Source organism: Astyanax mexicanus, chromosome 12 (assembly GCF_023375975.1).
Source record: "Astyanax mexicanus isolate ESR-SI-001 chromosome 12, AstMex3_surface, whole genome shotgun sequence".
Classification (NCBI taxonomy): domain Eukaryota; kingdom Metazoa; phylum Chordata; class Actinopteri; order Characiformes; family Acestrorhamphidae; genus Astyanax; species Astyanax mexicanus.
In genome coordinates, this window is record NC_064419.1 from 1,231,802 (window position 1) to 1,259,573 (window position 27,772).

Here is a 27,772-nt window from a genome sequence, read left to right on the forward strand (position 1 = left end):
AATTTTCTGTTACAATACACACCATGTATTTTCTTTATATTTAAATGTTTTGTTGCACATACCACTGTTTGCTAATCAGAATAGAGCATGAACCAGAAAATTACCAAGCTTATATACAATAAACAGTAGCTTGGCCCCGCCCACTGCACTGGAAAAATAGCTAATTTTTACTAATTTATTGTGATGTAGAACTCTTTTTATTGATCTTTTTTACTGTTTAGGCATGGTTCATAACAGAAAAAGGTCAATATGCAATATAAAATATTACACACAGGCTTCCAATAAAAAAAGATGAAATATTTTCTATATAGATTTTATAGTAAAATATTAAAGTCCTCTTTTCTGTACATTACAGACAAACAGGATCCTTCATTTTTTCCATCATTAGAGATAATTCAGTTCTGAAAGGGTAAAGCAGTCTTAGTGAAACTACAGTATTTTAATTTTAATATCAGCTGGACACTGCCTTGTTATAGAAGTATGTTATTTGAGCAATAATACCTTTGATGCTTTGACTAAAATGTTATTAATTTTATTTTAGTATCGAACACCAAAGAGCAGCATACTTACTTGTAACATGAGTAAAGCCAGCACGCTGAGTATGAGCTCACTCAGACTCTGGCTGCTGATGGCAAGCAGCATAACCAGGATTCGAACAAAAGATCTCCTGATCATAGTGGCAGCACATTAGTCCTGTCCAGTCCAGTTTCCATCAGCAGGGCTAGCTCTGAATTCACTTGTTTTTACTTCTGAATACTTAATTAAATCTTCTATTAACTCTCTTCTAATATACTACAATGATAAAAATGGAGTAGGGAGCAATTCCTGTCACAGCCTTAGTGTTTCTACAGTTTCATATTCAGTGTTAATTCATGATTAGAGTACAATCCTCAGCTCACACCCGTTTCACTGTGTAATTCTCCTGTTTTTGCACAAGGTGGAGTCTGTGTCTAATCACCAGCGCATGCTGGAACTGGCCCGACAGCTCCGAGTGGAAAAGGAGAGAGAGGAGTCTCTGGCTCATCAGAAACAGGAGCAGAAGAACCAGGTACCACTAAAAGCTCTTCTGTCGATATGAAATGCTAAATCAGATATACATATTTTTCTTTATTTCTTTATTTAATATATTTTCTACATTGTAGTAGATTAATATTAAAGACATGAAAATGATTAAGGGACACATATGGAATTGCGTAATAAACAGTAAAAAAAGGTGTTATTCCTCCACATTAATCTCCTGATCTAAACCTGATGAACTGAGATGGTGATTTGAGGTGATTTAATTGGGATGAGCTGGAGCTTCACAGCAAAGTAAAGGAAAAACAGCAGCTATTGTTCAGCACCTCCAGGAACTCCATCTTTCAAAACGCTGAGAAAAAGAAAACTTATCCAGGTGATTCTCCCTCATGAAGATACTGATATTAAAATCACACCAGGAGTATAAAATAGATTCTGGTTTCTTTAACACTTTTTTGCATGTGTTCCTGTATAGCCTTAATATAGTCTTAAATATAAAATTTACAATGTAAAAAAAAAAAAACATAAAAAGAAATAAACATGAATTGAACATTGAATGAGAAGAGGTGTGTCCAAACTATTTGTTTATTATTTTTTTAATTTATTAAAATATATATACATATATATTTGCTCATATAATCTACAAACTCTTTCACACTTCATAGAATCATGATAACATTATACAATTATTATAAATAACTATAATAATTATATAAATAGTTAATAAACACTGTTAAAAATGACTTTTTTGATTTTCTTGATTATTCATCATTTTTAAAGAAATAAAATAATTTGCATATCAGTCTGTAAAGTTCCTCCGAGATAAAGAAATATAATTGAGCCCTTTCCAACAAATAACCACATATTAACAATTTGTTATTCTTTTTATTAATATTATTATTTAGATATAATAATTTGGTTACAGAGTGTTTCATCAATCTACAGTAAGATAAACATTCTACAATATATATATTTTTAAAAATTATTATTGGCACATATTTCAGTATTCAGTAAACTTGGAATGAATGAACATCAGATCACAAATTACAAATGGTTAACATACTTTTTCTTGCCCCAGTATGTATTATCTGTATTCGCCAGCCACGCATGATCAAAAAGTGACCCTAAATCAACTAATGGTGTGTGTTCTCATGTGTTCCAGCTCTTCCAGGCCGAGCAGAGGCTGCAGAGGTGTCAGATCCAGCTGAAAGACCTGCGACAGGCAGCAGCAGATGCCAAGCCTGAGAGTGAGTTAGCCATGGAAAAAGCCTGTGTATCCTGGCAGTGCCACTAAGGGCCTGGCGGGGGGTGGAGGTCATACGAAAGCCATCTGCTCTGGCCTCTGACTGCACCGACTCCTTTAACCACGTGAAGGCTGGGTGTACTTCAGGCCGTGCCCAATGGGGACATGTCAGGACCAGGTGTGCTCTCTCTGGACTCCCTGCCACGGCCGGCTGTGGCATCGCTGGGTTACAAACCCTTAGTCACAGACTACTGAGGACAAACCCTGAGGCGGCCGTGCCACTTAGAAAAATGAGCCCAGAAAAAAAATGTGTTTTTACTAGTCAAAAAAATATTATGTGATTAACTATGATTAATCATATTTGTTCTTCTTAAGATGCAAATTTTTATTATAGTAGATATTTAAGCTATAATACTCTTGAGCTTCGTGCTATAATGTGTAATATTGCCACTGCTGTGCTGCGGTTGTAGACATCAAGACATCAGCACCAATATTACACGTTATAGCAGGAACCTCGAGTTTCATTATATAACTGTTTATTGCAAGAAAAAAATAGGATCTGTTTGGTTATGAAATAAACACTCTGCCAGTTAAAATAAATAGTTCCATTGCTGCTCTGTTTGTTTATAGCTGTGCTGTTTGACTTGTAAGCGCTGCATCGTTGCTAGGTTACTTGTATGTGGCGGAGTAATACATGGAGAGCTTCGGTTAGTTACAGTGCATTACCAGCTGATAATGGCACTCATAGAATGCCTCAGAACTAACTCTGGTATAATTATATATATGCTACACTGAAATTCTGGGCTTTCAAACTGGGCTTTTTGTTAAGGGGATGTGCAATGCCGCATAGTAAAATAAGTGGCGCGGCTGCAAGCAGTGAACGCTGTTCTTCTTAGTGAGCACACTGTTAGTGTGTTAATATCATGGAGCAGCAGCAGAGACAGCTTTTGTTCATAGCACTATATAATCTGGGTAATATATAAGATTAAACTGTGCCTTATCAGCAGATTAGCTCAGTTTATTAGAAGTTTATTTGATAGCTGGGTCGAAATCAAGACCAGATAATTTTCTTGCAAATTTATCACGTTTAAACCTTTTAATGTTGACAGCCCTATTTTAGTATTTTAAAGCAACAGATATCCCAAAATGACTTGTGTCTGAACATTAAATACTACGTTAAAATATCACACAAGCAGGAAATCTTCAAAATGTTCAGTAGCTCTCAAATACCATAATTTCACTAAAGCATATTTTCACTCCAAGCTTTTCTATTGCAAATGAACTGTCTGCGTGTACCGTGCACATCGTGGGAGTTTGCTGTTGTGAACTTACTGATATGGCTGCTCTCTCGCAGGCCTGGTGAAGAGACTGGAGGAGGAGATCAAGTTTAACTCCTACATGGTATCGGACAAGCTGCCCAAAGAGCTGGAGCGAATGCGCCGCAAGGTGCGCTACCTACAGAAGGTGGCGTCTGAGCCGGCCATGGGTCACGCAGAGCTGGCTGAGCTGGAGGAGAAGGTCAGTGGGGAAGGATGCCTCGTCTCGTGTGTCGATATAATCGCAGCATCTGCTTCATTTGGGTTTTACACCCACTCACATTTTAGTACAGATCTCATCATGATCAACACCTACTGCTTACTCCTTCCTACATGCTCTTAGGAACCTTTCATACGCTGTATTACATAGCAGTACAGAACTTTGTGAGGTCTTAGAAGACCTGTAATCATATAAGACTATAAGGTGCAAATTGTATATATGAATTCTATCAGTCAGGTATTAAGAAGCAGTAAAGCCACTCTGCTGAAGTACAGAGTTATAAGGAAGAGTTTTCAGTGAAGTTTCTTCATCACTAAGGCTGGGTGCAGCAGCATTAGCATTAGCATTAGCCGCTGCGTGTTTGCCATGTTAAAACAAACTGCGCTAGCTAAAATCACCCTCGCTTACCAAAACAGTCATGGTTTCTCAGTCTAGCTCAATCAAGCGGTATATACGTCCCACTAGCACTGTGGTTAGCAGCTAATGTTAGTGCTAATGCTGCTGCACCCAGCCATAGTAATGGAGAAACTTCACTGAAAACTCAAAATGGAAATTTTACAGTTTTACAGTTTACTGTAAATAAACGGAAGCTCAAATAAATACTCGCCCAAATAAAGTTTTTTTTAGGAGAGAAATCTCTGTAGATTAACAAACAGCCCTCATTTTACTCGATGCAGATCAGTCAATCAATAATAACGCTTCCCTGCTGACATTCAGCCAATCAGCTCTTCCTCCTGCCCAGTCCCTAAACCCATACATCACCCAGTGCCCCTTCCAAAATACTCCTTCTGTTTTTTTGGATTTATAAATTTGAGCTGAAGGTGGAGTCAGCTAAAATGAAGAGGTTTAGTTACCCTTTAATGTGCTAATTAGTTAACAAAGAAACACTAAAATGTGCAGGGCAGGGTACTTCTTGAGTTTTTATCATCTCAACACTCCTCATGCTTTCTTTGTTTCTTCCAATCAGATTAAACAGCTAAGTCAGGCAAACCAGGAGATGGAGAAGAAGATGACCAGGACTGACCCGATGGATGATAATCTCACTCTGTACAGGCAGCAGGTGAGATCTGTCTCTGTCTGTGTGTCTGTCATGCCTTATGTTTAAAGTTTAGGTATAAGATTTGTTATTAGTATTATGCCAGTGAGGAGAAAATATATTTACCCTTTTACATCTGCTCTGTATGAATGGAAATAAACTAGAAAAGTTTTGGAAATGGATTCAACAAAGTGAATGCATGTAATGCAGCATTTACACACTTACACACTTGCAGCACATTCACACTTTCATCATCATAATAACTAGGAAAAAACACAGAAACACAGAGAACTCTGTAACTATTAAAAGTAGAAGTTCTTTTCTTTAGAGAAATTACAGATACAGAAGTCAGAGAGCGGTAAGTACTGTTTCCTACACCTTCAAACTCAGACTCTTGAAAACTGGAGAAAAAAAACGTTACAGGAAGAGTCACGTCTGGCTGACCCACATGGAAACAGCAGCTTTAGCTTTTAGCTCTTTAGATTAACATGATTAAGGACTGAGACTCAGTTTCAGCAGAGAAGAGAAGAATTAGAATTAGTCTGACACAAATTGCAGAAATAGTCACTGATAAGATAAAAATAAAATAAAAACAATAGTGATAGTGAAAAATAGACCAATAAGAATTCCAGTATGATTTTGTTTATCCATTTAAATTGTTTTGAATAACGTAAGTGTGTCCTGCATCAGTAAGGAGGGATCACAGTTGCATCTGCTGCATGTATTCAAACACAACTTTGAACTTGAAAGAAGGATTGATGTCTGTGATTGGCTCTGATTTGCGTTTGTTTCATGTCGGGTGGCCAGATGTGGATTATCATTGCATAATATTAGTTTGATGTTGTTGTTGTGATCGTCCAAGCTGTTGTATTCTGTTTTAATGAATCACTAAAGCTACTCAGTGGATTCTGGATACAGATTAGGCCTAGCTGTGTCTTTTGACTTTCACAAATTCAACCTGGCTTCTAACTAGGGGTAGAAATCACATAAAGATACAATATTATGACAGGATGTTTCTCATGATAACGATAATATCACGATACTGATGAACCTCTGGAATACTGGATCGGTGGAACTTGTTTTTTTTTTTTGATTATTTGAGGTCTGCATTTTCTGCAAATAATGGAGAGGTCTATAATTTTTAGTGTACACTTTAACTGCAAGAGACTGTAGAAACTATAAGATGATTTTATTAATTTGCATTTTAGTGCAAGAAATAAGAGTTTTGCACAAACACTGGAGCAAGGATTTTGGCCTACTTCTCCATACAGATCTGATCCAGATCTTTCAGTTTTCAGGGCTGCCACTGGGCATTATATGGGGAGATTTTTATGGAGCCACATCTTAGTTGCCCTGGCTGTGCTTTTCGGGTCATCGTCATGCTGGAAGACCCAGCCATGACCCACCTTCTGTCTCCCACAGTTAGAGAGAACCTGCAATAAAAATGACAGACCTCTCCATTTATTGTAGGAGGGAAAACTTGGAAAACCGGCATTAAATCAAATACTTATTTTCCTCACTGTAGAAAATATATTGCAAAAAATGTATGTATTAATATTTTGTCCCACCCCTAGTTCTAACACTGCCACATAGCCACAATACTAAAGCTTGTGATGTTTTTTAGGCCTCCATCATAGCCCGAAAGAAAGAGGCCAAGGCTGAGGAGGTGCAGGAGTCTCGGGAGGAACTGGCGGCCGTTTCGAGGGAAGTGAGCTCTAAAAGCAGCCAGGCTCGCGGGCAGGGAGGGGTGGAGATCATCCGCACAGATGAGGTACAGTATAACACACACAGTACAATTACAGCGCAGAGCTGGAAAAACAGTACAGTAATAGATTTTCATTACCAGAGCTGTTATGAGTAATTAATTTAACTAAATTAATCTAAAAAAAATAAACTAAAAATGCCTGTATATTAGTTTCCTTTACATCAAGAAATACAACATGATGTGTGCTCCCATTTGCAATTGTTTTTGTTTGCCTTATATGTGTCTTAATGAAGCCATGCAGCAATAAATCACCATTTTTCTCTTACTTCCATTTTTGGGTACTTTTCTTTTTCCAAAACGTATCCAGGCCTGGAAATTGCTATTTTCAAACTTTCCAGGTTTTGAATGAATGAATAAAGTTCAACTTATATAGCACCTTTCTAGAAACCCAAGGACGCTTTACAATTTACACGTTTTTACACACAAGCACATTACACATCAACACTCATCCACACACTGGTGAGAAGAAGCAGCCAATAGCGCACAGCGTACTCTCAACCAGAAAACAACCCCCGTCCACCTGGAGGAGGACTGCATCAGGCACTACAGCATTTTACCCAGGACAGAGTGCCAATCCACATCTGGGCACAGTCATACACACATAGGTTTTTCATGATCATACGAACGTTGACATATGTAATAAGAGCCTATGTTTGAGTAAAGATATTCTCTGTCTAAATTATTGTTAATTAAATGATTGTCTTTTTATCTCAGGAAACAAAAACTTTTTTTTTTGTATGAGATAAAAGTGTGCAAAAGTGTGTAACAACATGGCTGCCTTTATTGTTGCAACATCAAGGCATTGCCTTCAGATTACAGGGATGTGCTGATCATCTAACTTAAATAACTCATAACCATAACTCTACTGCGTGTCCCTCAAAGAGGAGGTCATCCTGTGGGGTGGACTGGTGTTGATCTCCATCTCTGCCTTCTTCTACTGTTTGTGGTCACTCGGTCTGTCTGTCTGTCTGTCTGTCTGCTTGTCTGGGTATTTTATGAGCAGACATTCCATTCCAGCTCGTCCTCGTGTCCTCGTGCAGAGAGATGAGCAGGCGGAGGAGATAGAGAGGCACCCCCTCCTCCTCCTCCTCCACCTCCCACACTTCCTGTGATTCTATCAGTCCTGTTTGATAACACTGACTCCGCTCCAGAGCTCATCCTCCGTGACCATCATCAGCAGCAGTGGTGTCCTAGAGATTAATCACAGACATGAGAGTGAGAAGAGCAGCACCAGAAAATAGAGAGAAAGAGATTCTAACACTACAACTAGAGAAAGAGAGAGGAACAGAAAGGAAGGAAAAGAGTGTGTGTGTGTTTGTGTCTGTGTGTGTCTATATGTGTGACTTTATCTGTGTGTGTATGTGTGTGGATATGTGTGTCTGTGTCTGTATGTATGTATTTATGTGTGTGTGTATGTATGTGTGTCTGTATATGTATGTGTGTGTGGGTATGTGTGTCAGTGTGTTCATGTATGTGTGTGTGTGGGTATATGTGTGGGTATGTGTGTGTATTTATGTGTTTGTGTCTGTGTTAGTGTGTGTGTATATCTTAATGTGTGTGTGGTTATGTGCATGTTGGTATGTGTGTGTATTAGTGTATGTGTGTGTATATGTGTGTGTGTGTGTGTGTGTGTGTGTGTAAATGTGAGAAGGATGTTTAAATCTGAGCTTCCCAGATGGAGTATGCCCATATATGGTTATGCACTGGCATAGTCTGATTCAAAAAGGGAGTAAAGTGGGGACCGGTGGAGTAAAGTGGGGACCGGTGGAGTAAAGTGGGGACCGGTGGAGTAAAGTGGGGACCGGTGGAGTAAAGTGGGGACTGTGGGAGTACAGTGGGGACTGGGGGAGTACAGTGGGGACCGGGGGAGTAAAGTGGGGGACCACAGGAGTAAAGTGGGGACTGGGGGAGTAAAGTGGGGACTGGGGGAGTACAATGGGGACCAAGGGAGTAAAGTGGGGACTGGGGGAGTAAAGTGAGGACCAGAGGATTAAAGTGGGGACCACGGGAGTACAGTGGGGACCACGGGAGTACAGTGGGGACCACGGGAGTAAAGTGGGGACTGGGGGAGTAAAGTGGGGGCTGGGGGAGTAAAGTGAGGACCAGAGGATTAAAGTGGGGACCACGGGAGTACAGTGGGGACCACGGGAGTACAGTGGGGACTGGGGGAGTAAAGTGAAGACAAGAGTAAAGTGGGGGCTGGGCGAGTAAAGTGAGGACCAGAGGATTAAAGTGGGGACCGGGGGAGTAAAGTGGGGTTGATAGCTGCTGTAATGTTTAATTTATAGATACGTGTAAATAGAGCAGCCCTCTTAAACAGCAGCTGGTCTGTATCTTAAAACAAGTGTGAGCGACTGCGTCTGATCTGCAGGCACAGCCTCTGGCCTGTGTTTCTGCTCACTCACTGTAATGGGTCACCAAAGATAAGGGACTGTACTCTTTCCTACCCGACTGACTTTTCAATTAGCCTCTCACAGAGTTTCAGTTTAATCTACAGCTAAAAAAAGGCTCCATTCACTAGGACCAGACTCTGTCTATCTTTGCACATGCATGCTCATCTTCTGTGCAATTACAGTTTATGCACACAGTGATATTTGAGAAGTGAAATGAAGTTTATATGATTTACAGAAAGTATGCAACAATTCTGTGAACACAATTAAGCAGGTACATAAATTTGGCCACCTTTGTTGTTTTATTGGTATAAATGAATTCAATGTATGAGAAAGGGTTAGATGGTCAATTGCAAATCGTTCTAACGCCCTATCTGCATGGGATTAGTTTCTCAGGGGGTTCTGGGGTAATTTTCTCTTTTATGGGGGTTTTTATCCTCTGTGATTTTATGCCTGTCTGGAACGACAATGTGAGTTTTTCTCAGACGTCCTCTGAGAAAATTACAGGCTGAATTACCTACTGTCTTTCTGTTTACTGTTGTTATTTGAGGTCTGAAAGCTTTGCATCTTTTTTATTATTTCAGACATTTCTCATCACATTTTCTGTAAATAAATGCTCTAAATGACAATATTTTTATTTGGAATTTGGGAGAAATGTTGTCTGTAATTTATAGAATAAAACAACAATGTTCATTTTACTCAAACATAAACCTATAAATAGCAAAATCAGAAAAACTGATTCAGAAACTGAAGTGGTCTCTTCATTTTTTTTATTCCAGAACTGTGAGCTCTACTCTTCCCCGATTGGGATGATTACCAGGCTGTATGGTAGCTAATTTAGCTCCTGTCACTTGATGATCGTTTGTAACGAGAGAAAACAGGAGGACACTACCCAGCACTATTGTGCCCCTAATCCCCCTAACCTTGTCTGCCCTTGGCGTCCCGAAATACACAAAGCGCAAACTCTGACACACAAGCTCTGCGTGCCCCAGGCGACATACGGCACATTGTGTGATTTTTTGGAGGTTGCTTTCTACGTTTATAGCCCCCTGGCAGTGGGGACAGCGGGGTGGTCCGGGCGCTGGCTGGTTTGTGCCCCTGGCCTCATGCCTGCAGGGTCAGGTTTCTTTTGTTTGTGGACCGAGGAGACGTCCCTGAGGGACCCCGCTCTCCTGCCAGGTCTTTTCAGTGCTTCCCACAACCTGAAACTCCACTATGAGTCTGATATCTCGTCAAACCCTCCTGCTTATGCTCAACATCTTCCACATGAGGTTATAGAGGGGGCTCAGGGGGGGATGTGGTGGACTCCTTTACCTCTACCTTCTAGGAAAGTTGGGACAAATGGGGCCACGGTGGCTCATTTCATAGAGCTTGGTGATGTTTGGGACTTTTAACATTTAAACCTGATTCTGAACTGGAAATCACGGCATTTGCTCAGGAACATTTGTAAAAATCACAGAAATCAGTCTAAAAACACAGTTTATCATGCAATCCACAAAAACAGGTTAAAGAGGCACTAAAGCCCTTGATTTATGCTGACTCCTCCCTTAGATCACATTTGAAAAATTGGGAGGGGTAGTTTGAGAAGGGCACTGGATGATGTATGGGTTTAGAGGCCAGGCAGTAAGAAAAGTTGATTGGCTGAGAAAAAAATGGGAGGGGTAGTTTGAGAAGGGCACTGGATGATGTATGGGTTTAGAGGCCAGGCAGTAAGAAAAGTTGATTGGCTGAGAAAAAAATGGGAGGGGTAGTTTGAGAAGGGCACTGGATGATGTATGGGTTTAGAGGCCAGGCAGTAGGAAAAGTTGAGCTGAGCTTCAGCAGCAGCAGTAATGTGCCTCTGATAGCGGGGAGACACGCAGATGATTGGACGCCAGCAGAGGGGTGGTATTTCTATGGTCTTTATATGACTTTAATGAATTTAATATAGTACTTTAATATAGTAGACAGTAGTTGAGTTGAGATCTGTGTTATACAGCTGAAACATATGAGCTGTACAGGACTAGCATAGCAACTTTAGCTGAGCTAACTTATCTACGTAGCATTTATTTGTTTAGCTAAAGACTGTCTGCCTTTTTTCTGTGTAAAGTTCACTCATATTTGACCTACTGTGACTTTCTGTGCTCTATATACAGCTTTAATTTAATGCAGTACTGTACTGTACTTTTCAAGGTGTTTCTTTAAAAATCTGGTTGTATTTTTAGTGGCTTTAGAGCAATATTTGGGGTGTTTATTTACCCCAGTTGAGATCGCTGACAGTCTAAGTCCACTGTTTGTTAGCAAAATTAGCCTGCCACCTCTCATACTAACCTTAGATACCATGCATGTGCTCAAAGGCTGCCTGACTGTTTCTGGGGTGAGTGATCAATCACTGAGCTGCCACCTAGGCCCTCGCACAATGCCATTAACCTCTCTGCTCCAGAGGCGCTATATAGTGCGGCTGACCCTGCGCTGAGCCCAGCTCTCTAAACAGAGATTTGTGACCGTGATGACAGAGACACATTATTACAACCCCATTATTACAGTCCCAAAAATGTTGGGACACTGTGTAAAATGTAAAATGTAAAAAGTAATTGTAAAAGAAAACACAGTGCAGTTTTAGTCACAAGAGAATATTTTACCTTTTCATGAAAAATTAATTAATTAACACATTTAGCAGCAACACATCTCAAAAAAGTTGGGAGAGGGCAGCAACAGGATGGCTGATGACTGGGTACAAAATAAGCAATTTAAGGGAATTTGAGGGACTTTTATTCTGTAATTGGATCACCTGCATATTTTATGATGTCACACTCTCAGGGAAGTGGAAAGCATTGTTCCGAAAATGTAGAAGCACATTTTCACATAGTAAATCTCATATCTGAACTCTAAACCACTTCATTCTCTCTTAAAAATACCGTATTTTTCGCACTACAAGGCGCACCTAAAATCCTTTAATTTTCCCTAAAATTGACAATGTGTTTAATAATCCGGTGCTCCTTATGTATGAATTATATCAGTCAGGTATTAAGGAGCAGTAAAGCCACTTCACTAAAGTACAGCATTATAAGGGAAGGTTTTCAGTAAAGCACTAAGGCTGGGTGCAGCAGCATCAGCTTTAGTATTAAAACAAATAAACCAAAGCACTTTTTTCACCTAAATAAACAATTTTTAATCTGTGTAGAATAACATCCAACACTCATTTGACTTTGACTCACTGTTTCTCCAGGGCTGTAGTGGGACATCCAAGATCCAGCCATACACATGCTTGACCCTGAATACACATACTCCAAAAAAGCAATAAGCATACCGGCACTAAATTGTAATAAAATACCAAGCTGACAGCAATAAAAGATGAGGCTCAAAGCCGAGCAATAAATATGATAAATACTCAAGACAAGATGGTATGAAGCAGATATTAAAATGTGTAATATATGAGTGGTACAGACAGTAAATTAACTGGATAAATGATGTAGAAACAGAACAGCAGCACAGTATAATGCAGTGATTGATCAGGACTGTGTTTTCAGTGACAGTAGTTAGCTCTGGTCAGTGTTGTTATTCAGACAGATGCGGACTCTTCACTTGAGGCTCCATAAAAAAAAAAAAAAGTCCCATTCCATAATTCTTTTCATGCATTTTAAAATGTCTAGTTGTGTCTCTAGTATGAATGAATACCATGTGAGCTGATTTTTGTGAAAAGAGAAAAAGTGCTCCGGTGATCCGGTATAACACAGCTTTAGTCTGGTGAAGGAGTGGGTTGGGTGGGGGAAATGATAGGATTTCGGCTCTTGCTCATCATGAATATTCATGCATACAAATATATTGGCTCTAATTGGCTAACAGAACTGCGACACAAGGAGGCACGGACGAGATTTTTTTACAAAAAGACATTTTTACACTAATAAAAGTCTTTGCAATGTCATATTTTACTTTACAACATGTGTAATAATGCCCTGCTAAGTGCAGTTCAGCGTATATCGACCTAGTCTTAGAGTCTCTGTAAAACACCAAATCCACCGGAGATCCTATTTAAACCTGTAGTTACTTACACACAGGTGGGTAGTCCAGGTCCAGAAAGTAAAAATCCACCCCGGGGTTTTTTTTTTATTTTAAACTAGTGCAAACAGAACTGTTCTAAATTATTTTTACACCTACCTATCTCAATTGTACTTGGCTGGTGGTGTTTTTCCTCCATAGACTAATTCTAACCATTTGTTTCTTAGCTCTGAATTACTGGGTAAAATATATAAACACTGATGTGTTATTCGCACAAATAACACAGGAATGAATTGCAAGCTGTTTCCAGCGCTGTTAGTTATCTCCTATCTGACGAGATAGCGTCGCCGCCCGGCTTCAGCTCTGCCTGTGGGCGGTCCCGAGCCAAGGTGGGCGGAGCCATGAATACTAATTCACGGGTTGATGTAGACACGGTGCTTTTCCTGATTGACTCTTTTCTTTTTCTGAATATTTTCTTTTGCTAGCTGCTGCAGACAATGGAAGTTGAGGAGGAGTTTCACGTGCAGCATGATGTTCATTCTATTATTATTATCTTCTCTCTAATTTTGTCTTTTTGCAGTTTAAGCGCTACGTTTCCAAGATGCGCGGCAAGAACATCACGTATAAGAAGAAGCGTCAGGAGATTGCAGAGCTGAAGTCTGAGTTTGGCATCCTGCAGCGGACTGAGGAGATCCTGCGTCAGCGCCACACTGCCGAGCAACAGCAACTGGTAACCACACAGCCGCCCTCCCCTCTGCCGGATCTCGCGCCTCTCTCCACATATCCCTCTCTCCCTCTATCTCTCTATCTCTACCACTCCGTCTGCGTTACATCTCATCTGGTTCCAACCTAGTAAATCCCTTAACCATACACATGCTTTGATAATCAGGGTTGTGCCATAATGTATCATACCCAATATTTATATAAAAAAAGGACATTATAAAAACTCAATATTGTGATAAAAGTGATATTTTTGTCTAATTACTATTCTTTTTTCAGTGTTTTATCATATTGCCAAGAATATCGTATCACCAAAAATACGCTGAACACAATTTCTCTTTTTCAATGCGTTTTCTTTATTTTCATGACTATTTAAATTGTAGATTCTCACTGAAGCATCAAAACTATGAATGAACACATGTGGAGTTTTATGTTCTTAACATGAAAAGGTGAAATTACTAAAAAAAAACATGTTTTATATTCTAGTTTCTTCAAAATATTCACCCTTTACTCTGATTACTGCTTTGCACACTCTTGGCATCATTCTCTCAATGAGCTTCATTTAAGAGGTGGCCACCTGAAATGAAAAGTTTTCCAACAGTCTTAAAGGAAGGAAGGAGTTTCCAGAGGTGTTTATTAGCACTTGTTGCTCCTTTGTCTTCTTCACTCTCTGCTCCAGCTCACCCCAAAGCTCATCTGGATTGGGTTCAGGTCCGGTGACTGTGGAGGTTCAGCTCATTTTTTATTAAGTACATAAAACTCCACATGTGTTCATTCATAGTTTTAATGCTTCAGTGAGAATCTACAATGTAAATAATCATGAAAATAATAAAGAAAACGCACTGAAAAAGAGAAGCTGTGTCCAAACTTTTGTCCTGTACTGTAAAAAATAGGCAGTTGCTAAAGTTATGACCCTTTTGTCCCATCCCCGTGTCCTGTCTGTCTCCTCGGCCGGGGCATGTTCTGTTCTGGAACCTGTCGCGCTCAGCCATACCTCATTCAAATTACCGACTGCATTTAACAGCGAAGTTACATCGCCTTCCTGGAAATGACTTCACACCTCTGAACCCTCCCAGCCGCGGACTTGCTGATAGCCTATTTGACGCAGGAGGCCTGAGCTGGAGCTATTTGTGAGCGCGGCATTTGCTCCCCGGCCGCGTGCGAGGCTGTTCTTTGGCGGGTAGGGGAATTTTGCCGTGGGTCGTGCCGGGCTCGGCCTCTCCTCCTCCTCCTCCTCTGGCAGCTGTTCTTTTGCTCTGCTCTGCCCTCCATTTATCCATCCCTTCATCTATCCATCCATCCATCCATCCATCCATCCATCCATCTCACTCATCCATCTCAGCTGGCCGTTGGCACAATCAACCATCAATCTGCACTTCCCACCAACACACACACACACACACACACACACACACACACAGACACTATTACACGTTTAGTCACACTCATGTCTTCCTCTGTTCTGTCACTCACACTGATGCACATCATTGCTGAATGAAAAGTCATTATGCTGAGGTATCTAATCCTGAATCAGCACAGACTGTGTTTCTGCTGTGTAGGTAAAGCAGGAGATTCTGGTGCTGAAGGCTGAGCATGACTTTAAAATTTAATTTTACAGCAGTACAGAGAGTTTTCTTGCTGGAGTTGGGTGGTTTGATTCAGTCCAAGACTAAACAAAAAATAAATTGAGAAAACTCAACATTTCAAAGCAAATTATTGCACTAGATTTTTGAGTTTTAAGAATTGTTTTAAAGAAAGTTTTCTGAAGTAGGGTATTATTTTAGTAGTCGACTAATCTGCCGATTATTTTATTGATGAATCGATTTGTCAGCAATTATTTCTGTTTCTAGCTTTTACTATTGGTTCAAAGTGATGGAAACATCTGAACGTGGGATTTAAATGCCTTTTAAATGTGCAGAACATTATCCATTAAATGGTTAAATGGAAAGTGCTGATATTTAGTGAGTAAATGTGAAATCAGTTGTGATTGGGCACTTTTGGAGACACAGGTCGTGTTTTTGACCCCAGTAATTTGTGTAGTGCTACTAATGATGATTAGTCGACAATTTTTTATAATCAACGTTGTCGATTATATTGATTAATTGTTGCAGACCTATTCTGAAAAAAAACTACCTCCAGTTCTGCCAACTAGAAATCTTTAGTTCAGATAATTCATATCTTACAAGACAATATTATTACGATACTTTTACCAGGATACATGCGATGTTATCACAAAATTGCGATTATGATGTACTCAATACTTGTATATGACAAGACAGTTTTCTACGATAATACTTTACATCTGTGTTACTGAAGAGGATAAAATACTCCTAAATAAGCAAACTGAAACAGATGGGTGTTTATACAAACACAGACCAGGTGTGAGCAATCAGAAGCTCGGAGAGCGGGAACATCATAGCGTCATGTGATCAGCAGAGTCTGGAAGGTCCGGTGTGGGTGCATGCTGGGAGTTGGAGTAATGAATAATGAATGGAGTAATGAAGCAGTAACTTTATTAAGACAAATTGGAAGAGGGGGAGTATTAGCGAGTTTAGCGCGCCTACGTTTCAACCAAAAAATATCAGAATGCAAAGCTGATAATGTATCAATAATGTATTGCTAATAAAAACAATATATACAATATATTGCAATATCAATATTTTTTCCCACGTCTCGTCTTTATAGCATCTTGATTTTGATCATGATTCAGTGAGACATGAGTAAAATTCTCTCTATTGTAGTAGATCTGATCTGATCTGACTAATAGATCATATATGTATTTTTTCAGCAATCTCTGGAGGCTCAGAAGGGAATCTCTGGATTTAGTGAAACTCAGGAGGAGCTGGAGAGAGTTTCAGCCATCAAGAGTGAGCTGGACGAGCTGAAGGGACGCACACTGGATGACATGTCCGAGATGGTGAGCAAATAGTTGGTTGAAATGTAAATACTGATGTCATCTGTACTATGAAGGAACACGTAAGGAATCATGAAGTAACTTAAAAGTGTTAAACAAACCTAAATACTCTGTAAAAGAAGTATTTTGATGCTCTTATCTGGGGAGCTGTTTGTTAATTTGTGGTTGTTTTTGAGGCTGGTATCTCTGATAAACTTATTCTGTACAACAGAGGAAACTCTTGCTCCTTTATCCTTTCCCGGGACGGTCCTGATGAGAGCCAGTTTCATCATCATCATCATCATCATGATTATAATATTTTTGATGATTTTTGCGACTGCACTGAAATTTTTCGGATTGACTGACCTTCATTTCTTAAAGTATGTTTTTCTTTATTTAGTTGAGTAGTTGTTGCTTCTCATAACCTGGATTCGAACATTACTCAAATATTCACTATTCACTGTATACCTGTAACTCTACCTCTTCACTACTTTACTTTAACTGATGCTCTCAAACACTTTATTAAGAGACAAGACATTCAAGTTATTAACTCTTGATGAGGTCAGCACAGAACACAATAAGAAGAGAACTGGACTCCCCTTCTGTTACACTCTTACGAATTGAGCAGTTTGGAGGCCTTGACTATTATTATTTGTCCTCTATACAGTGCGCAGTGTGTGGAGTGTGTGGAGCTGCAGGATGAGGTTGTGAGTGTGTGTGAGCAGCACGCTGGGGAGGATGCAGCTTTCCTGATACACTCTGTTAACTTTGTGTTGCTACAGCAACAAGAAACAGGAGCACTACACTAATGCAGTAACACGGCCTGCTCTGCATCTCTGGAGCTTCAGGATGCATATGAGAACACGGCACTGCTTACGTATACAAATACAAATACCAACGAACACATATGGGAGTTATATAAACTTACAGGGGTTGGACAATGAAACTGAAGCACCAACCACATCCAACATGATTAACTGTGGATGCTGTAAGAGGAAGCTGTCTGAAAGGTGTTAACCTGGATTGTGTTTTTCAGGTGAAGAAGCTAAATTCTGCTATAGCAGATAAGAAAACAGCTCTTTCTCCACTAATAAAGGAGCTGAGGCCTCTCAGACAGCAGTGCCAGGTGAGGAACTGCAACACAACTCCAGGAGACTTTCTATCAAACAAAGTATGAAAGCAGCTCAGCAACAAACGTCTTCTCTCTGTGTACTGAAACAGGAACTAGCTCAGGAGTATGAGGAAAAAAAAGCTCAATATGATACCTGTGCTGCCGGCCTGGAGAGCAACAGATCCAAGCTGGAGCAGGTACAGCGACCTACAGTAACCTCACACAAACACTGTTTCTGAACAGACCTGCTCTTATATATTACATTTTCTGTTTGTTACTGTCAGTTGAGTAGGAAAATAACTTAAAGTGACATAAAGCAGCTATTTAGAACTGCTAAGCTGCTGTGCTATTCATTTAGAGGCATTATTAGAATGCAGGGCTCCAGACTAACAGATTATAAACCGACTGCCAATCTTACACTTTCTCACTGAGTTTCCCCTGATTTTTTGAAGAATAAAAACAATGCAGAGATCCAGATTAACATCGTCCCGGCTAAAATAAAAATGGCTGCTGGGCCATCGAATGGGTGCCATTTCTGTCCCCAGAAAATTACATGTATAAATGTGCACAAAATAACTTTAAAATACAATTTGTCTTGTGTCTCGTACTTTCTAAACTTTTCACGTTTATAACTTATTAAAAGCCTTTAATAATATATTCTTTAATGATAAACCCGTAATATTTAAGTTAAAATTCAAGTTTTAGTTGTGTCCCTGGGTTTCACTCAGTGAGTTTAGCTATTTTTAGCTGTTTTATGTTTTTGCTAATTCTTTAATTTGTCACTTTCATTCCTGTTACACAAAACAATTTTTTTTAAATAAAGACTTACTTGAGAGAAAAATAAAAGGAATTAGTGGAGTTGCTTTTAGATATGCTTTTTAAATGTCTCATGAGTTTTTTTTAAACATCTAATGCTTAAAAATTAAGTAAAGCTGCCTGAGATTGACCAGTACATGTTTTGCGTAGTTAAATATATGTATTATTAGATTCAGAGTTGAAAATTTGGAAGAGTTACAACAAGCTCTACTCTTCTGCTGTACTATTTAGTCTGTTTATTACATACTGTTTTAAGCTTTAATCAGATATAGACCCGAGGCTGAGGTCCACATATCTAGATCACAGCTTGTCCAGAAAACTGATCTGAAAGTTCTGATCCGGTTTAGGAGGTGAGGGTCCTGCGGGAGGAGACGGCTCAGGAGGAGAATCGGTATCACTACATCAACTCCATGAAAGAGGTGAGAGCTGCTCTACCTGATTGGCTGTGTCCTGCACTGCTGTCCTGCTCCATTGACCGTCCTGTATCCACCCATTCACAGATCATTGATATACAAATGCAGCGGGCAGCAGACGAGATGAAGGTGTACGTGTCCTCTGATCCACAGACGCGGAAGAAGTCCATCAGGTAAAGCCACGCCCATCAAAGCTCACCAAGATGGAAATTATTTGGATGTAAAAATGTAAAATAAAGAAAGCAGGGCTCCTGGCTGTGCCTTTCTTAAAACTGCGGGCTCAAGAAAATAATCTGTGACGTAGGCGTTTGTTTTTTAATGCTATTTTATATTATATAAAGCTATGTGTGTTAATCACATTATAGCAAAGTAATAAATCAAAATAAAAGTGTTTTAAAATAAAGAGCAGTGACTAGCCTTATTACTGTTTTGTTTGTTTTTGCACAAAGACTATGAGCTCAATATAAAAATAGTGTGTTTTATATTTTTAAAACCATGTTAAATTAGATTAGATTAGAGGAAAGTCATTCAGACATCATTCTTGTAGCCTAATTTACTGATGTTTAGGCTGTGGTTTATTGTTTGCATTGTTAGTGTTTTAATCTTTAATCTTTAGTGTTTTGATCTATTCCTAATAAATATATTTTACTTCAGTGTTGCAATGTTAATTAACTTTATCATTCTGAACAGACTTCGCTCATTTAAACAGCCCCAAAATGTTTAAAAAGCTCATTTTTATGCTCTACTTACTCAAAAAATGCTGGGTTTAATTCAGGCTCTGGGTCGGGTTCGGGCTGGATATTTTGGGCCTGATCTAAGCTCTACTCCAGGCTAACATCGACCCACTGATCTGGGTATAATATGATATAAATAGCTAACAGATCGAGATCTAAGCTATTTTGGGATGTTTTCAGGATGGCAATAGCTTGTCTTGATTTTAGCTGACTCCACCCTCAGCTCAAATTTGAAAAAGGCTAAAAAAAAATGGGCACTGGGTGATGTATGGGTTTAGAGGTGGGGCATCCTTACCTATAGCAGAGTTAAACCTGAGAGAGCACTACAGATGCATTATTATGCAGAGAATTATCACAATAAAAGCATTTTTTTAGAGGTTAGGAAATGTTTATAATAACTTAAATTTTATTCATTTTAAGGAACACATTTCAGCTATTAATGATAAAAAAGGTTTAGGGTTTAGTGGCTCTTTAACAATGTTGTTCTCATTTCAGAGAGCAGTACATGAAGAACATAGCAGAGCAGGAGTCTTTGGGAAAGGTAAGTTCTGCACTAGCTGTTAGTTAGTGCTGCTGTGGGTGCTATCCCCTGCGAGTCCTGAGGGCAGGGCTGGTTGATGGGGTGACAGCAGGGGCTCATAGGGCCTCTTGGTGCTGTATTTCATTCTGTACGGTCACGCTGCACGAGAAACAAGTCACAACAGTGATACACTGCATTAACACCAGGTCACACACAGAAGGTGGTCCTTCTGATATGACAACAGCAGATGTTGATGAACTGTGTAAATCTGCTTCATCACTGCACAAAGTAATAAAGTGAAAATTTATTTTTAAGAAGATTTATTTAAAGGTTTCTCCCATTTTTTTCTCTCAATTTAGTAGCTAGGCCCATTCATCTGTTACTCAGCTTTATATCCCCCCTATCATTAGTGATGCCACAACACCAGGAGGGTGAAGAATAGAGACAAGAAATTCAAGTAATCAATTAACTCTTGATGAGTTCAGCACAGCTGTTAACTGAAAGCCTGAATTCCAGGAGCATCTACCTCATAAAACTGACTGAGAAAATCCAGCAGAGATGTTAAAAACTCAAAAAGATGTCTGTATCTAAGCAAGAATCTAAAAGATATTCTGTTTTGTTTTGTTTTTTTACAATTGTTTTGTTTCCAGAATATTTCCATATGTTTTTCATTATAGTTTGGATGATATTACAGGGCTCCCGCAGGTCCTTAAAAAGTCTTCAAATGTCTTCAATTAAAATCTGGGTAATTAAGGTCTAAAATTGTCGTAAACTTACTGTAAATTTGCTTTAGGTATTACATTTTTAGATGGTGCGTTTACAAAGTGGCCTGTTGTAAACATCTAATCTGTGGAGAGAACTAAGATTAGCAGAGAGCCAAAATAATAACTTTAGCTAGATTAAACAAGCTGGCTAACATACTAACGTCAGCGAAAAGTTAGCTAACATTACTGGGAAGAGAATAAAAGAAATTATATATATATTTTTGGGTCTTAAATTATATTTTTTGAGGTCCTAAAAAGCATTAAATTTGACTTTTAAAATGGTTCAAGAACCCTGATTTAGAATTAATATAGATTTATACTAAATCAAATTTAATGCATTTTAGTGCTCTATATATTAAAATAATGAATTTTTATTATTTTTTTTTTTATTTTAGGAAGCTTCAGCTTCTTATCCTCATCCTTATTCTAGTGTGGGCGGAGCATCACAAGTGATAGGAGGAATCCTAATTTGTGGGTGGGGTGATTGGCTCTGCATAATTAAGGAGATGTTTCAACAGACCATTAAAAAAAAGCTTCAGCTGCTTTAAAAAAGCACCTGACCGTGGGGGGAAAAAAGGTGTAGAACCGAGTTTTTAACACCGTTATTATTGATTTGTGTCGAGCTTCTGTTTAAAACTGTCTCTCTGGCTGTTAAGAAACTCCCTGACTTTGTTCCTGTTTCTCCTCTGGTCTGACAGAAGCTCAGAGAGCAGCAGAAGCAGGTGAAGGAGAGCCACGGACCCAACATGAGGCAGGTGCGCATGTGGAAAGATCTGGAGCAGCTGCTGGAGTGTAAGAAGCAGTGCTACCTGCGAGCTCAGAGCCAGGCCTCCATCGGCCAGGTGATCCAGGACAGCGGAGAGGACCGTCTGGTTCTCTGATATAACCACTGAGCACCCAAACCAGTTTATACAGCTTTATAACACTAGTACGCACAGTTATACACTCTTAAACACTTAACAATGGGTCAGAGTAACGATTAGCAGTTTAATTTTGTGACTGTATCCAGCTAAATTTGAAAATAGTGAAAAAGAAATGGGTTTGGGGTTATCAGTTCAATTTTCTGACAATGTAAAAAAAAAAATATATAGAAAATTAAGTGAAAAACTTCATTATTTCACTTTTTTTCATGTGTGTTGTTTTTATTAATTTGCCCAATGTTCTGTATATTATATTGCATTGTTTCCCCTTACAATGGAAAAATATTAAGCTTTACTTGATTCTCTAATTTTCCTTTCTTGCATCTTGTAACAAAAGCAGACTGTATTTAACAGACTGGCGGAGAAAATCCAAAAATCCTAAAATCAAGTAAAGATCAGTTTTTGTGAGGGGGAGAAATGAAAAATGTGTAAAAAAAAAAAAAAAATATATATATATATATATATATTTCTTCTTTACTACACCAAATGGAAAAAAATAAATAATAATATTTTCATACCTGTTTTTCTATTTTTGACTATCATTAAATGGTCGGAAAGTGTAACTGGTAATGGTTACACTGATCAGTTTTCATTAAATGTTTTAAATTATCTAGTTTTTCATTTCAGACGTTTTCAAACAAAATGTCAAGATAAATTAAAAGTTCAATTTCTTTCTCGATTTTCAAATTTGTCCATTTTTATATCCTATATTTTTATAACACAAATCTGAATTTATAATCCAATTAGCAAAATGCACACAATAAAATGGACAGTAGCTGGCTTAGTATTCGGTTTATTAGTTATACAGCTCTGGACAAAAAAAAAAAAAGACCAGTTTCTCTGATTTTGCTTTCTATAGGTATATACCCTGTTTTTTTCACAGTTTTTTTTTCATGCATCTTGGCATCATGTTCTCCTCCACCAGTCTTACACACTGCTTTTGGATAACTTTATGCTGCTTTACTCCTGGTGTAAAAATTCAAGCAGTTCAGTTTGGTGGTTTGATGGCTTGTGATCATCCATCTTCCTCTTGATTATATTCCAGAGGTTTTTAATTTGGTAAAATCAGAGAAACTCATCATCATTAAGTGGTCTTCGTAGCCTCTCTCCACTTCAGTCCTGCGTCTCTCACAGGACACAAAGTCCTTTTTTGGGCAGAGTTTTGTGGAGTTGGGGGAGATTTTCTCCGAGAGATAAGCGGTGGAGGAACATGTGTTATTCGAAGTGCTTTATTGATAAGAGGTTGAAAATCTTTAAACAAGTCCTCGGTCTCGGTTTTGACACGTCTTTTAAGAATAGAGCTTCAGTCCGTGTGTCCGGAGATAACAGTGAACAAAGTGTTGCTCGGGGGACGCGCCTGCAGCGGGTTATTTTGGGAAGCAGCAGTCATGACCTTGGGTAGAAGAGCTGCCCAATTTAGGAATTCGGCTGCAGATTCATTTGTGTCCGTCAGCGAGGGGCAGAGGTAATCAACAGAGCTTCTCCCCACCGTACCTGTTAAACACATGCATACATCTACAGTGCCTTGCAAAAGTATTTATACCCCTTAAACTTTTTTTTTTACATTTTGTCACAAGTTTAAATTTATTTAATTGAGATTTTAAGTGACAGACCAACACAAAATAACACATCATTGTGAAGTGGGACGAAAATTAATCAAATCAAATACAAATCTGAAAGTGTGATGTGTGAAAATATTCATCTCCCCTTTATTAATACTTCATAGAGCCACCTTTCACTGCAGTTACAGCTGCAAGTCTTTGCTTGCAAGGGGTTTGTTTTTACCAGCTTTGAGCATCTAGAGACTGTAGAGATTTTAGCTCATTCTTCTTTACAAAACAGCTGAGGCTCAGACAGGTTGGATGGAGATACTCCCAAACTGACATGATCCTCTAAGCAAGAAAGCACTTCTCAGAGAAGCAGCAGCCAAGAGGCCCATGTTTTCATGTCTCTTTACGGAGGATTTTACGTTTTTATCCTCGTAATATTATGTCTTTATTGCTTTAAACTTCTGGTCTGGTGAGTTCCGTCTTGGTCTTCATGATGCTGTTTGTTCACTAGTGTAGTTATACTGAGACTAAATCACACACAGAGCTGGATTAACTCTATTAACTTATTAAGATAAGACTTCTGAAAGGTTTCAAATTGATCGTGCTGGATTTTTAAGTTAGGGGGTTCAGAATAAAGGGGGCTGAATACTTTTGCACACTTTCACAGTTTTCAGATTTTTATTTTATTGAAATTTTTTAAGCAATGTATCGTTTTCATTTCACTTCACAATGATGCGCTACTTTATGTTGGTCTATCACTTAAAATCTCTGTAAAACAGATTTAAGTATGTGGTCGTAAGATAACAAAATGTGAAAAAGTTCAAGGGGTATGAATACTTTTGCAAGCCGCTGTATCTCTGTCTGTTTTAGGACACTCGTTAGTTTGAGAATGGTCCTGTTTACTTCATTAAAATAATAAAATGAGACTCTTCTGAGTGAGTGCCGTGTATCTGAATTCTGTGTGAAAATAAAATAATACAGTAATACAGTAATGAGCTCCTCTCTCTCCCTTTTTCTCAGTTCTTTAAGCTCAAGGCTGTAGAGTTTCTGTGTTTTGATGGCAGTTTGATGCTAAAGCTCAGAGAGCTACTTTATAAATTTACGGGAAGCTGCTGCAGAGTCAGCGCTTAAGCTTCTTTCATGTCTGAAGTAAACTGAGACCAATTAATGTGACTTCTCTAACTCTTTAACTCTCAACCATTAAATAAAGTCCATTAAATAAAAAAAAAAAGCTTTAACTCAAGGGTTGTTTTTGCGTTTGCATTTTTCACTGGATTTGCTTGTATACACTGCATTGTTTGTTTTGTGTACATAGTTAGTAGCAATATAATGGGCAAATACAAGCAAAAACATGATGCAACATATGTGCATTAGATTACGTATATGGTTATTTGTTGGAAGCATTGATACTGCTGAACATGTTCCAGTCTGGTTGTATGCTACTGTCAGAAACTAGTGAGAGGGCCTCTTTGAGGGGAATTCTGATAAGTATCCTTGTATTTTTTTCTCATAACCAGTTTTCCTTCATTACTAGGTCAAGCCAGCTCGGGGCTCCAGGCAACTGCTTGGTTTGCCTGTCCTTTTGCAATGTGTGTATAAGTGTGTATGTGTGTGTGTGTGTATGTATATTGCCAGGTTCTTACCAACTGGTCTTTTGAACAAACATATTATTAACCATTTTTTACAGCAGTTCCTTATTTAATTTTATACTATTTAAATCCCTTTTTGATTTTGTTAAAGACTTTAAATCTCAATGTAGGTCATTAAATAGTGATTTAATAATATTATTTAGATTGGAAATGGGCTCATGTGTTAACACTGCCTTATTAACACAAGTTATTTAAACTAGTTTTAATTCTTTACATTTGAATGTTTTCTAATACAACATTTTTTAAATGTTTTAGTGGCTCATGAGCATCTAAAGCCTTTCTAAGCTCCTTTATGTTGTTTTTCTTTCTCTTTAAATTCTCAACTATCTATATATTTTACATTATGTTAATATAATTAGGTTGTTTATTTGTATCTTGCAAAATGCAGATTACAATATTCATTACTCCACATTTAGCTCAACCTAAGATAAAGTTCCTCTCTATGTAATAAAAATAATTCCTGTGTCAGCGTGAAACCGGCTATAGTTCTGTAGTGAACGTCAGATGTTTGAAACAGTCTTGTCTTTCACCTGCGTTCGCCCTCTGCCTGCTTAATTTACATAGACAAGCAAACTCTGATCACTGTGGACACTGTGAATGTAAATTTCTTTTCCTGTGGTCTGTCTATCCAAACAGCATCTGTTTAAACAGAGAATACCTGCATGAATACCAACCAATACAATACTGTACCACTAGACTCGCTCAATTGTAGCAACTAAAAAATGTACAAAAACTTAAAAATACCTATATAAACATACACACAGCTCTGGAAAATAATCTGAATTCTAAATCAGTTTCTCTGTTTTTGCTATTTATAGGCAGCATTATTGTTTTATTCTACAGACAACATTTCTCCCAAATTCCAAATAGAAATATTGTCATTTAGAGCATTTATTTGCAAAAATGTGATGAGAAATGGCTGAAATAACAATTAAAAAAAGATGCAGAGCCTTTAGGCCTCAAATAATGCAAAGATAACAAAACAAGTTGATATTTATAAAGTTTTAAGAGTTCAGAAATCAATATTTGTTGGAATAACCCTGGTTGGTTTTTAATCACAGTTTTTTTTGTCATGCATCTTGGCATCATGTTCTCCTCCACCAGTCTTACACACTGCTTTTGGATAACTTTATGCTGCTTTACTCCTGGTGTAAAAATTCAAGCAGTTCAGCTTTTTAGGTTTGATGGTTTGTGATCATCCATCTTCCTCTTGATTATCAAAGAAACTCATCACTTTTAGGTGCTCTCGTTATTATTATTATGTTTTTTAGAAGAGCTGCATGTTTGCTTGTTTTTCTCTTTTTTTGCTCACCTGATTAAATACTTGATTTTAATTTTTATTTTAATTTATTTTCAGTCCCTTTAAGTTGTAAATGCTCGGATGCATTGAACATGAAGGTTAATCTCAATGTTTTACCAAGTAAAAAAAATAAAGGCTGATTAATTGATTAATTGATTAATTGATGTCACGTTTAATCAGTGTGTATTGTATTAGCTGCAGCTCTAGGAAATATTCTTCTGCTGCAGTTGTGACTTTACGCTGAGCTACATGTGTTTTCCATACCAGCCTGTTCTTTTCACACACTTGTCTTGCTCTCGCTGCATGTAATCCGCTGGCATGTCACACCCGTTACCCCCCGGCCATTTATATCTCCCCCCACGGCGCTCTCGCCTCTTCTCCTGTCTGCCCCAGCGTCTGAGATTCATTCACTGTATCTGACTGATGAGTAACAGAGCAGAATTATCCACTAGGGTTGTGCTTTTTCTGCGTATCTGTGTGTCTCTGTGACAGTTTATAGATAAGCATTATCTTCTCTGCTCTTTTTTAAAGCCTGTATCAGTTTCTTCAGCTATTCTGACTGATAGCAACCCAGATACATCACCAACCACTGTATCTGTTCAGATATGTTCAGATCCCAGAACTGTAAATCCCTTAAAGTCTGGTTAGAGCTGTAAATTCTCACTGTAAGCAGCTCATCATTTTAAATAAATGCTAAATATTTAAATGCTTAATATTTAATGTCTAATGTCTAAATCTAATATCTATGCGTAAATTGCAACGATTGTCAGCATTACAGTGGATCAACACCAGCAGATAGCAGACATGTCTCTCCAGACCATCACTGATTGGTGGAAACTTCACACTAGACCTCGAGCCGTTTGGACTGTGTGTCTCTCCACTCTTCCTCCAGACTCTGTTCCCTTGATTTCCTTCAAATGAAATGTAAAATTTACTGATGATCAGTGATGGTGGTTGATTGGTGTTGATTCACTGTGTTTTATTAGATGCCGATTTCATTTTCCAGCAGGACTTGGCACATTTTCCACACTACCAAAAAAATCTCAAATGGTCTTTAAAAAATAAAATACTCAAATGTTCTGAGACACTGATTTTTGGTTTGTTTGTTTTTTATTGGCTGTAAATCATAATCATCTTAAAATAGACCACTCTCTGTGTAATACACCTATATAAAGAATATGTGAATTTCACATTTTGAACTAAAACACTGAAATAAAGTAAAAGCAAAACTTTTTGATTAAATTTTTTATGCACTTGTAGGGCTCTGGAAAGGGCCACTTTATTCTGATTTCTGAATCAGTTTATTTGATTTTGCTACGTATAGGTTTATGTTTGAGTAAAATGAACATTGTTGTTTTATTCTATAAACTACAGACAACATTTCTCCCAAATTGTATATAAAAATATTCTAATTTAG

The 27,772-nt window shown here is 38.3% G+C and overlaps 1 protein-coding gene across 2 annotated transcripts in view; it reads left to right on the plus strand.

Annotated features, from left to right (window-relative positions):
* The window catches only part of ift81 (intraflagellar transport 81 homolog), a 30,014-nt gene extending 3,520 nt beyond the window's left edge, over window positions 1–26,494 (plus strand). Inside the window, exons 6-18 of one of the 2 annotated variants that reach the window (XM_022670580.2) lie at window positions 938–1,048; window positions 2,180–2,264; window positions 3,615–3,778; window positions 4,764–4,856; window positions 6,457–6,603; window positions 13,546–13,695; window positions 16,474–16,602; window positions 17,615–17,704; window positions 17,800–17,886; window positions 18,853–18,924; window positions 19,006–19,091; window positions 20,148–20,193; window positions 21,635–26,494. In XM_022670580.2, the coding sequence (XP_022526301.1) occupies window positions 938–1,048; window positions 2,180–2,264; window positions 3,615–3,778; window positions 4,764–4,856; window positions 6,457–6,603; window positions 13,546–13,695; window positions 16,474–16,602; window positions 17,615–17,704; window positions 17,800–17,886; window positions 18,853–18,924; window positions 19,006–19,091; window positions 20,148–20,193; window positions 21,635–21,817 (1,443 nt within the window). In that variant the 3' untranslated portion in view covers window positions 21,818–26,494. The other variant, XM_049485828.1, reaches the window with a different exon arrangement.
* Window positions 26,495–27,772: the final 1,278 nt, after the last annotated feature.